Raw genomic sequence first — 14,431 nt, 5'->3', positions numbered from 1 at the left:
AAATGATGGTCACATTAAGTATACCCCTTAACATTTAATATCGTTCAATCATAAAGCTGTTAAACTTTCCCTTTTGAAAAAAGTCAATATTGTTAGTAAAAATAACGTCAATTTCACGCTTTGTTCAAATCCCTATACAAAATACTTGTAATCATAATCTTTCATTTTTTGAAATAGTGATTGATCAATATCTAAGATCTGCAATAAACATTTGTGAAAATTTAACAACTAGCCACCCGAGGTGTAATTTCATATTGAATAGTATTTGTGTGAAGACAACTTTTGTTCTCAAAATTAAATGTAATTTGTTATAATTTATAAAACTGTCTATGTATTCTTACAAATAGAATAAAATATGTTATAAACAGAAATACACACCAAAGTTACATTACAATGTAAAGGACAAGTGGTACTATGAACTTTTTTTATTTCTTAGAGATCAAAGTAGACTTGAAATCTTTTAAGATATCTTCAATCGTCAAGGAGGTCGAGCGAATTATGTTTTTGTTACTTAAACATGGTTTATTGGGTATTTAGAGTCATAGCACTGAATCTAGAAAGAATTATAAAATAATATATCAGGACCAAGTTGTCGTAAATTTTTAATAGCAAGTTGCCGTACTGTTCATGTGTCAAGTAGAGCAAGTTGACGTACTCGCAATCTGATTCACTTTCACCGATATTATTTCGAAAACACCCCTTTTTTTTAATTTTTAAATCTCGGAAAATATGAAATCAAACTTTCATTTTCTTATAATTCATGCGGAAAAAAGTAAAAATTGATTGAAAATCTGGCCTGCGGGGCGACGGAAGAAGATCGACCTCAAAATTTTCAGGTAGTAGGTGCACATAAACAAATATTGTAACATTACTTATTCTCAAATTAACAACATCAATACTTCAATAGTTTACTTAAAGTATAGCAACATCAAAAGACTATCATTTTCAATATCGGTTGATATATTTTCAAAATCATCCTGTACCATGTCCCCACCCCAAATATATAATGCTAACCTGCTAGGTTGGGTTTTGGATGTTATATGAAAAAGTTATGAAAACACGTAATTTTTCGATGATATTTTCCGATATCGAAATGCTATAAGATAACTTCGGATACGAATGCCCTTTCAAATCTATTTCAGAAAGGTTTGTTAAACCTGAAAAATCTGATAACATAGTCGTTCGTTGCCTCCTTTTACATAATAATGGAAGGTGTTTCATTTCGACGGTGAATTTTGATTTAAGGTAGTTGAATGTAACTTCGGAACGCGGTTTAAATCATGCGTATATTTGTAAAGTTAAAGTAGTATTTTCGTTTCTCAATATCATTATTTGTAAAAGTTAAGAAAATTTTAAAATTGATGCAAGTCATATCATTAAACATTATCACAAAAGCTCAAAGAGTAATTACTAGGTAAAACAGTTGGAGAACCCTTATAAAAACTGTCATTAAGTGGTCTACTTCAAGATGTGAGGAATACAGAACAGACTTATATAAAGCATAAAAACTATCTAAGAGCTTTTGACAATGCAACTGAAGGTGGCAAAAGTTATCCATAGTAATAAACTGAATACAAAAGAACCAAAATAATGGTGCAAGTTAGAGACCAGCTTTCTTTCTCAATAGCACACAACCAATGAGTGTTTAAAGAATATGGGCATGCACCACAAGCACGGAGACACATTCTCTATATCCACACAGCACGAAATGAAAACCTTGCAATCAATATACAAATAAGTAGATCGAGTACGATTTTCAACTGACCAGAAAGGAGAATATTCCGGCTACCGTTAGGCCTTAAACAGTGATTAAAATACATACCGTTTAGTCACCTGTAGAATTCCTGGCATGTAAAAACGTGGAACAATTCAAAAGAGAAAACAAATGGCATGATTTATACATCATAATGAATGAAAAAACAAATATGGCTAACAGCAACCAATTTACGACAACTAATGGATTACAGGTTTCTTGTTAAAGAGACCAAAACAATAGATGGGGTGGGTTTAACATGTATCTGAGCGTAACATCCCCTTATCCGTAGAAAATTTATCAATACAACATAAGAACCAACTGTAAAAATCAGTTGGTAAGGACTAAGCTCGAAAACAAATAACAAAATGATAGATGATAGAGAATGCCGATCTAAGCGTCTAATAAACATTCGTCAATAGTTATCAGTAATTAAGTTGTGGTTATATTAGGCTACATAAGCAAAAGCATCAACCTGTTTGCTTACAAAAGCTGTAAAATGCAAATGCTAAAAAGATAGGAATTAATCATACATTAAGCTCAAATTTTTCCTCCACGTTTGAATTTAAAGAAAATAGTTCTTATCATATGTATAATATATTTTAATCTTTTGATTGCAGGATTCATTTAAGCCAACATGGACACTCAATGCAGATATCGCACTCACAGACATTGTTACAGTGATACTTCTGTATTGTGTCTATCTAGTGGACAATTAGAAGTATATTCTCATGACCTTTATTTTGACAGAAAGGTTCAAACAATAAAGAAAAGTCAACTGACGAAACAGACTGAAAAGACATTCAGATATTTCAGATTATTCCCAGTAAATAACTGTTGTCTTGGAGTACAAAGAAAATTTCGTATGAATCTGAATCCAATTCTTGTATTACTATACTGTTTTCTAATACTCGTTCAGAATTTTTACGATGTGAAATTTGAAAGAGACAGGAAACATTTTAAACAAGACAAGATTGGTAAACCTGATATTTTTGCTGATCCGTTGAGGTTCCATACGTTTTCACTGTCTGTGGAAACTGTTATGCCTTCTAACATGGACAAGTACTTCAATAGCATCGCAAAAGGTCAAGTTCAAAGAACTAATGACTCAATGTCAGTTGAAATGTTGCGAATATATTCACTACGTAATTTTCCGCGAAACATAAACATAAGTATGGTTCGTCTCGCCCGAGTTGGATTTTATGCCACGGGAAATTCCGATGAAACTAAATGTTTCTTTTGTGGAGTAATATACCATGACTGGATTTCTGGTGATGATCCTATGAATATTCATAGACGTATATCTCCTACATGTGACCTCGTTGTGAATGGTAACAGACATGACACTATTGGAGAGGAAACTGTGAGGAGACAAGAGCAAAGGGAAGTACAACCATCTTATCCCAATGGTTTAACAACAGGTCATGTTACGTTGCAGTCAAATGAAAATATTGCTCCGTCAAACATTTTAAGCAGCGGACGGCATGATGATAATGATAGGGATTTGACTTCCTCTGCTAGACACTGACACCACCATGATACTGTGGAAGATCAAACCACTGATATTTCACTCCCCGGGGCTCATGATAGTTACACTAATAGTAATAAAACTCTCACTAGTAACTGTAAAAATAATTCACAGAATATTTCTGCAAAGAATAATTCTACAGCATCTCATCGTGAAAGGGGTCCCAGTTATAATCATGAAGGCCTCCAAAATCCAAGATACATAAACTATACTCCACTACAAGTGCGAATAAGTTCATATGAAGGGTGGCCAGGATATTTAAACCAAACACCACGTGAGATGGCTTTAGCTGGATTTCTGTTCGCTGGTTACAATGACTATACAAGATGTTTCCATTGTGGTGGAGGACTGAGAAACTGGGAAGCAGGTGATGATCCATGGGTTGAACATGCCCGCTGGTTCCCGCAATGTGGCTTCCTGAAGCAAAACAAGGGAGAGAAATTTATACAAGCTGTATTGAAAAAGCATAATATGGTATTTTAATGTTATATTCAATGTGCACAAATAGGCAATGTCTGTTTCAAATAAAAAAGAGGGCTTTTATAGAACTGGTGGATTTGATTGATTTGATGATCTTGTAAATGTGCACACATTGGTCTAATATAACTTCAAAGCTTTTAAAACCCAATTTGCTTGATTTTTATACAACATTTTGGTTTACCCTAAACATATTTTGCTTAATCTCATGTGAATGCTAATTTACTTAAAACTTAACATTATTGATTTGAACATTTCCGAGATGTTATTTTAGAGTTATGGAAGTTTATCCGTTTATCCGGCTAAATATCTATATGGGAATCATGCGCTCATGGCGCAGCTGCTTCGCAATATTGTTGGCCTTCATTTATCTACAAAGGTGCACGAACAATAGAATTTACACTAGTTGTAATGTACAGCATTAATATTAAGCTGAAATTTAAAGAAGTGTTTGCTTTTCTTCACATATCAACAGATTTGACATATTTTTTATAAATTCACATTATATAAGATGCCTAACTAGGACTAATTCCGATATTTAATTTCTGTCCTATTTTGATGCGGTTTTTCACTCGAAATTCCTATTTGCTTTTTTGCTTTATCAATGAAATATGTTGGTTCTTGCAGATTCCGAATGTTAAGGTTATATACATTGTAGGGGGCTAGCAATATTTTTTAAATTGCCCATACAATATTTGTTTTATTTGAATGAAACTTCCTATTGAAAAACAATTCTGAATATCGTTTTTCTATTGCCTAATATTTTGCATAGCCATTTTATTTGATGTCAAATGCTTTTTTACATAAACCAGGCCGTTAGTTTTTTTATTTGAAATGCTTCCCATTCCATAATTTCCAGAACATTTATAGTTCGATATACGGTACGGGATTTGCTCATTGTTGAAGGAAATACGATGACCTATAGTTATTAACCTCTACATCATTTTGTCTCTGGTTGTGATTTGTCTCATTTAAAATCATACCATATATTCCTATTTTTGTAAAGTCCGTTTTGTTTAAAAAAATCTGACCATGTATCATGCCGTCTTTATGCAAGTATATATTGCTTTGCAGTTTGAAAAATAACAATTGCAATTGGAAGATTGCATATTGATATCAAGAGTTCACAAACGTGTATACTACAGTTAACTTGATTTTTGATTTCACATTAATGAATGGTACCTACGAAGTGGGCCTAAAGTTTATATTGTAGAAACAGTATATGTTATCTGAGTACATATTTATTTACGACTGAGCAGTATTTGTCAAATGCGTCATCGACTTAAAGATTTGCTTATATAAATAGTCATGACGTTAACGGAAGTATGTCCCTCAATGTTCTTCAATTTCTTTGTTTATATGGCCTTTTTAATATTCTTTATTCGAGCTTCACAGTTAAGTCTTTGTTAAACCATTGTGGTGACGTCAGCCTATTCATCTACCGTGGATTCTTTTATAGAATCAACGCTTCCTAAATCTGCCGCTGAAATTGCCTCACCGAATTATATTCAATTGTTTCCTTTGTGTGCCTAATTTCATTAAGTTTGAATTGGCTAATTTACTGATTTATGTTCACTAATGAAATTAATTTAAAAACTTACCTTTAATTTTTGTAATTTTTATATGCCTTCACTGGGAATCGAACCCTTCCTTGAAATCTGTTATGTGTGACTGACATCAACACATCGACGAAACCTCTCGGCTACCAATGGGTTACACTATAGATGTCTATTTTATATATTTAGATGAACATCTGATATACATCGGTTCATCGGACACACAGGGCTTGTACCTTTATATAGACACTATAGGCAGTCGTATAGTATGAGTTGGTAGCCGCGAGGTTAGCATGGTTAAAATCAATGAGTTAAAGATAGGGATTTGTCGGTTTAGGTTCGAATCCCTGTATTCTCTCTGTTGTTCCAATTCTTAAGTTATCCTGGTTTTATTCTAATTTTGCATGTTATAGTGGATATTTTTGTAATAATAGCGAGTTTTACCGGTTTTTGTTTTATTATTATTGGCTATTTCACATGTTCGAAACAAAAATCATTACATTCTATTTGTCAATTTTTGTTTCATAAATATAGTATGATTTCATCTGTTTTACTACATAATTTTACAAAGGTTTGTTCGCAAATTCCTATGCGAGAAAATCGTGATGTGCCTAGAGTGCTAGAAAAATTTCGATAACATACTTATTATATATACTTTATATATGCTTTTTGGCCGGGTTGTTGTCTCTTTGACACGTTCCCCATTTCCATTTTCAATTTTATTAGAAATAATTTCGAATATGTCTTATTTTGTATAAACAGATAATATTCATATGCCTGGTAATATAAATATCTTTAAAGGTAGAAGTGTTATATTGGTATTTTGTTAACCAATTAATTGTGATCTGAGATTTATCAATGCTTCGCTGGACACGATAACATGGTTATTTAAACTCACTTACAATACCTTCTAATTAAGAAAAGGCTTTAATTTTGAAAAGAAATTAACACAATAGTTTAAGTTACAGATACAATGGATAAGCGTAGATTCATGAAAAACAAACCATTCGCCCTCCGGGCTCATGGTTTCTTTTTCAAGAATCCACGCTTATGCATTGTATCTATATAACGTAGACGACACGCGCGTCTGGCGTACACAATTTTTACCATTGTATCTCTGACAACTTAATTTACAACCACTGGGTCGATGCTACTTCTGGTGGAGGTTTTCTCCCCGAGGATATGACTAGCACAGTAGTCAGTACTTCTGTGTTGACATGCATTATCATTGATATGGACATATTTATAAATTAACTGTTTACAAAACTTTAAATTTTTCGAAATTCTAAGGATTTTCTACCAAAGGAATATTATTACCTTAGATGAATATGGCAAAACCTTTCAGAATTTTTGCCCTCAATGTTCGTACTTCCGTAATTTCGTAATTTCGTACTCCATTTTGCCTTTTTAATTTCATTTTATAAGAGCGTCACTGATGATGAGTCTTTTGTAGACGAAACGCGCGTCTGGCGTACAAAATTTTAATTCTGGTATCTATGTTGTATCAACCTTTCTGTTTTCATGCAGCTGTTCCAAATTTATCATCTGATCATCTTTTATCAGATAACTAATTGTATTGGTATGTTTTCCATAAGAATTCACAACTATGTGATAGTTTCAACTTCCCTTTTCCCAGCAGTAACATACCCTCAGCACCATCGTATGGCGTTTACATATCTCAGTTAATACGTGTGCATGTTCCCACAATATGAACTTCATTAACAGTAGTGAATTTCTTACACAAAAAATACCCTAACAGAGTTATAAAGAAGAGCGACCTGAATCAACACTTTATCAGTTTTACGGTCACCATCAAGAAATGGTTGACCGATACGATGTGTTGGTGTATCAACTCACTATCAACAATATTTGGCGGTCTTAGATTTTTATATACTAGTTTAGTCGTCCGATCTGTAATTTCACCGATGGTATCCTAGTCCCAATTACGACATTTTGAATGAGTATGGATTCGCATGTCGAGTGGTGCATGCGTAGCAGAAGACGGTTATCCTGTCTATGCATCCGGTCTCGCTCCTTTTTGTGTTCATGCATTTCTCTCAGTATTGTTTGTTTGTTACTTTGATTTGTATATTCCTAATCGATATACGATATTTGAACATCGGTAAACTGCTGTCTATTTAATAAATTGGTTGATAAAGAATTATATTAGTAGATGTTTTATTGCTTTTCAGGACCCAAAAAATAACGGAAACAGCAGTTACAGTCATAAACAGTCACAAGAGTATCGAACTGTAACTTCAGATCAAAATACAACCACGGCTTCCACTTCCGGTTTGCAGCAGAATTATATGTACCAATCAAGTGTTAATGTCCAGGAACAAGCTAATAATCTTAACTCTGAGGAACGAAGTGACATAATTACCCCCTTGGGTATACAAACAGTTATATCTAATAGTAATAATAGTACCATTACAGCTTCTGGTGTAAATATCAGTTCTAGATCTGTTTCTACTACAAATATAATACATAATCAACAAGGGATATTGCAGACTGTTGCAGCTAGAACTGTTATAGAGATGGGATTCAGCGGACAACAAGTTGTCGATGCTGTGAATGAAATTGAGAGACTCAACTCAGGTAAATGGTCATTGAAATGTATGAAATTGAAATGTTCGGCTACGGTAATGAGCAATGGGTATTGATAGGTGTAATTCTCAGACCTGTATAAGTCATTGTACGTATTTCTCATAAAAGTCAGTAAGTTATCCTTTGGAACTCCCTTTTATTTATGTGTATGCTCATTCCGTCGACAGAAGAGGTATTCAAAAAGTGGTCTTTTCAGAAGTACTATCATTGACATGAACGACCCTGACTAGAGTTAAGGATCACCAATATCTTTTTTAAGATTATGTTTCCAATGAATTTAAATTATTCGATATAAATGATATCGTTATAATGTCAATTTGTAAAACATACTTATATAAATTTGACACAGTGCAGATTTGAAATTCACAAGGAGCGCGATCCAAGTCAGAATTCCAACTTAGGAATTATAAGAGTTTTGACTTTTACTTATTTAAATCCAGAACCAATCAGAAACAGTAAAATAACAAAAAAAATACCGAACTCCAAGGAAAATTCAAAACGGAAAGCTCTTTATGAAATGCCTAAATCAAAAGCTCAAATACATCAACCGAATTAAAATCAACTGCCATATTCCTTACTCAGTACATGCATTTCCTCATGTAGAAAATAGTGGATTGAAGCTGGTTTTATAGCTAGCTAAACCTCTCACTTGTATGATAGTCACATAAAATTCTATTATATTGTCAACATTGTGTTAACAAAACAAACTTGACAAAAATTGGGGTACAGCAGTCAACATTGTGTTATAAAGGACAAGTAGAGTTATGTAAGTATATATTATACGATACATGCAAAGTAATGTATTCTAATGGACATTAAATAAGAAATGTGTGGAGAGTCGTTATTGGTACACATGAAGTGAAAGATAGCAGAGGGACATTCAAACTCATAAGTCGAAAATAAACTGACAACGCCATGGCTAAAAAGAAAAAGACAAACAGACAGACAATAGTGCAAAAACACAATAAAGAAAACTAAAGACTGAGCAAAATGAGCCCCACCAAAAAAACAGGGGTAATCTCAGGTGCTCCAGAAGGGTAAGCAGATCCTGCACCACATGTGGCACCCGTCGTGTTGCTCATAAAACTCCATCTGAGAATCTTACACCAGATACAAAACATATTTGCAAATATCACATGAATCAATCGATTTACTTATTCTTAAAAAACGTAAATTTTATAAGGAATCGTATTTAAATGACAAGATTTTGAATCTTTGAAATGTGCACAGTAATAACTAAGGCAACAGGAGTTTGTCGATGTTCAAATCTCAAATATCGATTAAAGAGACAAATCAAGATTACAAACAAAAACTGAATGAGTCGCACGAAATCCGAAAGAAGCGAGACCAGTGGGATGACAATCCTAGCCTAGTAGGTCAGAACTTTACAAACACTCTGCACAGAAAAACATATGTTGTTTGCCAGTTCGGGAAGTATCATCTCAGAATGTATTATATGTTATGATTATATACAGATTCGTGTTGTCTGGTATGAACAGTTTTTAAAATAAACTCTTAATATTTTCTCATTAATGGAAAACTGCAGGGATTTTGATTCTTTTTTACCATAAGGATCAGAAAAAAGGCCACAAGTTACAAAAGGGACAATAAAAGAAAATCACACATTTAAGACACAAAAAAAGACCATGAAGGAATAACATCAGTTCAAAAAACACAGCATCCAAAACTTTGAGCAACAAACATAAACAACAGACTAGTGTGAACTCATGTGCTACATTAGTGACACCCGCCATGTTACTCCTTTTTAAAATTGATAAGTTAATCAAATAATCGGGTACCAAACAATACTATAAAATTGAGGAATGTCTCTGGTTTATCACATACAGAAGAGTAATGTCTAAAAAATAACCATCATGAAATCTCATTCAAGGTGAAGGAGGCACAAATATATCAGCAGTAGACATCATGAATGTTCTCCTCAGAGAAGACCATCAGCAGTCTAGACAAGTTTTGAATGTACCAGAAACAACAGAAGGAATGATTGGTGCTTCTTTCGATGGTAGGTTAAACCTTCTTTCATAGCAATAAACCAATAAACATTAACACAAGCATCGAAGCGACAAAGTGATTACTTTCTAAAATATTGTGTGAAAAACTAGGTATGATGCTTCATAGAGGCAAGCAAGGATTTGTTTTATGCTACGTTTTTGCCACTTTTTATGTGTTATGTGTTTTGCACTATAAGGTTCTGCGTTTCATGCTAATCGGTAAAAATGCAAAATACCATCCACGAAATAACTTAATCTACATCTTGCAGCATTATTTTATTTTCTACCGCTAACTAGACTATACCCTTGATTATTATACATATAACCAAAGTTCTTCTTTCCATTGGCATGTTGGCTTCACACATAATACAAATCAAAAACTTCAATATTTGTCCAGAATGATCTATGTGTCATAATATAATGACCTTCATCATGATTCACATATCTTATTACTTATAAACAACCATAATCATTTCTCAAATGTATTGTTCCATCGCATGTCTGTTTTGTGCCTGTTATGCTACAGTTCTTGAAAACAAATTAGTGTAGATTCGACCCGTCGTGTTGCTCATGTTAGTACAAACCCGGTCATAAGTCTAATTCGGTATGTCACATTCTGGAAAAGGGTGACGGGATTGTAGTTACGACATTTGGAACATATCCACTATCATTTGTGGAACGGATATTCCATAACGGTCAAGTAACCCGCAATGGCGTCCGTTAAATTTACGAAGAGATGATTTTAACTTCACCACTTTGAACTCTTGTTAAATGTGGGTTATTTAGTGAGGGGACATAATCATAATATTTGAAAAAGAAATAAAAGAACTTTGCATGATGTTTGTCGTTTTTGAGAAGGGTTTGAGTGAATTCTGCATCGTATAAGTACGAACACAAGTCGACCATAAGGGGTCCACACTTAATACCCATTGGAATATCGACTATCTTATGTCATATCAATCCACCAAACTCAATAAATATGTTGTCGATCAAAAAGTCCAGCATTTTGATGATATCATCCTCGGTATTTTTGTTTTTGAAATCATTGCGGTTCTTCATAAAGTAGGATTTTTCATAATCTAAAACACGTAAGTTGTATCAACAATTTCCATGAGGCAGACTGTAGAAAGAAGCTTTATAAAAAGAAAAATAAGAAACTTGCATTATCTATTAATTTCACACTCCGCTATATAAATGATGTTATTTTGCAGATATTTCAATTTTTTGTAACGATCAGTGATAATCTCAACAAACATAAAAAAAAAATTTCATATCTTGACTTTATTCAAGAAATGACAATGAAGATTGGTAGACAATTAGAGTTTTGCTACTCAATTTTATATTTTCATTGCTCAATTAATTTTTACCTCTTTATTTTTGCAGACACTCATTTGATTTTAGAAGAAAATAGACAGCTACAAGAACAAAGACAGTGTAAAGTTTGTAAGGAGTTTGACTCTACTGTCGCTTTCTTACCATGCGGACATATCATCTGTTGTACAGATTGTGCCCCGGCAATGCGTAAATGTCCCGTATGTAAAACGTATGTTAAAGGTACTGTAAAGACGTTCCTAGCATGAGGCGAAATGGAGGATTTTTACGATTAATGCGATCGTTAGTTTGAAAACGCACCAAAAGTTTAATTAGGCGATATATTTGCACAATGGACTTGAACAGACATTTGCATCCCTTTGTACGTACACATTAGTCATCGCTTCCATCCGAGAATATCAAACGGATGAAAATTTCAAAGATGAAATGAACAACAAGTAAAAAGTCATTAAATGATCGCATTATAGTAATTTTATACGATTTCTGTTGATAAAGATTTTCACTGAGAAAAAAATCACAGTTGACTACGGTCTACTTCGAGGAAAGGCTTGTTTTGTTTTAAAAACGACGAAAGTAGCTAAGGCAAGATAGTGATTTAATCCCGCCGTCGTCCATGACTGGTTTTTGTGATTGTATTTTACTAGACATTGCTTGTTTGTTTTCTCTACACATTTTGTTTTCAATTTAAAATGATTCGTTCGTTACAATTAATTATGTAAGAGGTAAATATCTGAATCGAAGCGAGTCAAACAAAATATATATGGCCTAGATTAATATGTTTGAATTGATATTGGCGTGCCTTTAATGCAAAATTTCATCGTATTGCTCTACTGTGTTGTCATAATCCTGATAGTTAGTGCTTTTGTACTGGCCTGTTATTACTTTAATATTGAAATTTATAAACTTTATGGGAAAAAAAAGCATGTAATTTTCGTTAAATTCTTAAGCTCGCTTATGCACGACTATTTTATGCTAATTTTGGTCTCATTTTGGATTCATTTTCTTTTTAATGCTTGTCGATATTTGTTATTTGCTTTTTTTTCATTATTTGGTTCCAAGCATTAACTTCTTTGGTACATTCTACTAATGTCTTAATGACCACAAAACAAACGTAAATACAGGATTTTGATTGAATCAACTAAGATATTTACTCCAGTCAGACACGTAAAAGTGTTATATATATACTATTTGTTCGAATACATAGACACATTAACTTAGATGTAATAAAACATATTTCACAGTGTTTTATTACATATAGTGTTGTTTTCATTTCTTTTTATCACTGGGTCGATACTGCTATTGGTGGACTATCAGTCCCCGAGGGTATCATCAGTAGTTAGTACTGAGGTATTTACATTATATCTAAAATTGTCAGTTTATAAATTTGGAAATTTTAAAGAAACTAAGGGTTGAACTCCCTAAGACAAAGGGGCCTCAGATGAATATGGCTATTATTTTTAGATCCTTTTTGGTCAAATAGGTCTTCAACCATTTCGGTTCTTATACATCCTTGGCTTTCAAATTTTCTGCTTTGAGCTTTCCTGATGAAAGTAAATCCATAAAAACGTTTCGCGTGAAATTTATAAAGTGTTATTTTCATTTTTGTAGTATTTGATTGATTGATTGTTGGTTGCTTAACGTCTATTTTAGTATTTGATGAACATTCAATACGTCTCATGAATAATTAGCATCATTATCTAAGAACAAATTCGGTTAATTTAATTTGCAGTCTAGAAGATCGAACTATTGATATGAGATAAAAAAAAATATCGCTTTCAAACTTCATTTGAAATATTTTCACTGCCTAAGATCATTCAGGTTTACAATTATTAATTTTGATTTTAAGAAAAATCGTGTGAAGGTGAATATGAGACAACTCCCCACTAGAGACCAAATGACATAGAAGTTCACAAAATTTGGTAACTGTACGGCCTTCAACAATGAGCAAAACCCAGAAAAAAGGCTCCGAAATAACAAATTATTAAACAATTCAAACGAGAAAAATAACTGCCTGATTTATGTACAAAACAATGAACGAAAAACAAATGTGATATAAAACAACATACGGCAACCACTTAATTACCGAAATATTTTGTTGTTGTTAAATTTTCAAGTATAAGACCGTTGTTTTGATTCGAAAAGTCGATGTGTGCTGTATTTTTATTGCAGTGTATACGTAGTTATCAATACAAATGATTGAGTGAAATTACATAGGAGGAGCTTATCAAGACCTTGGAAAATCCAGCGGCTGCTGATCATAATTTGTTATATTTCAATACACGCCTTCAACAGTTTGTTGACCGTTATCCTTTATCTGTTTCACAGATGTGACCATGGATACGTTCCGATCGTTGTAACCACAATCCCTTCCTCTTTTCCTTGAATGTGACAATTAGCAACACGACAGGTGCCACATGTGGAGCAGAATCTTCGCACCTTTCCGAAGCGGATTTCGTTTGTCTTATTTTTGTCATGGCGTAGTCAGTCTGTCTTCGAGTTATGAGTTTGAATATTACTATATTAGTTCTGCCTTTCTTTTAATTGGTACAATCCCCTCCCCCCCCCCCCCCCCCCCCAAAAAAATACCACAAACAAAGGACGAGCCTTTTGGTCATATAAATGACACAACTGTTTAACTATTCCCTTTAGTAATTCATCGTAATCAGTCTAATACGCCAAAAACAGATAATGTATCGACTTGTTATGTTGATAAATAGTATAACTACAAAATATTGGCACAGCAGTGGTATAGGCTACGATTACGACAGTAAATGTTAAAATAACATTTTGTTTCAAACATTCACAAGAACGGTATATTGAATAATTATTCTTTATAAGAATTAAGTTTGTCAGAGGTAGCATTCAAACTCTCCGCTGATTCACTTTGGATTTGCGATACAATAATGCGAGATCATTACATCCATGTTTATGTCACCTACGATTTGACGTCAGTTGGAGATGTTTGTTAGTGTGGTCAGCAGGTTCGGTTTTTAAAAAAAGTCAGTTCCAAAAGCAAAATTTGAGAGTCACCAGAAGATAGATTTCGATAGCTGATTCAATCCTGAAAAAAATCACTTATGATACAGGTAACAGGTAAAATGATGATATATACTATCTTTCATTTTTAATAGTAAATCTAACAAAACAGTTTAATCGTCATTATATTATT

At 33.2% G+C, this 14,431-nt stretch overlaps 1 protein-coding gene across 1 annotated transcript; it reads left to right on the top strand.

The window, feature by feature from the left end:
- Positions 1–3,281: 3,281 nt before the first annotated feature.
- On the top strand, positions 3,282–12,515 carry LOC127732246 (baculoviral IAP repeat-containing protein 7-like; the record flags this gene model as incomplete). Its single annotated transcript, XM_052241327.1, has 4 exons — positions 3,282–3,755; positions 7,507–7,912; positions 9,813–9,941; positions 11,314–12,515. Coding segments are annotated over 4 exons (1,206 nt in total), but the record flags the coding sequence as incomplete, so codon positions are not given.
- Positions 12,516–14,431: the final 1,916 nt, after the last annotated feature.

This window comes from Mytilus californianus, unplaced genomic scaffold (assembly GCF_021869535.1).
Source record: "Mytilus californianus isolate M0D057914Y unplaced genomic scaffold, xbMytCali1.0.p SCAF_22, whole genome shotgun sequence".
In the NCBI taxonomy this organism is placed as follows: Eukaryota; Metazoa; Mollusca; class Bivalvia; order Mytilida; family Mytilidae; genus Mytilus; species Mytilus californianus.
The sequence above is the reverse complement of the archived record's forward strand: the minus strand, read 5'-3'. Positions and strand labels throughout refer to the sequence as shown.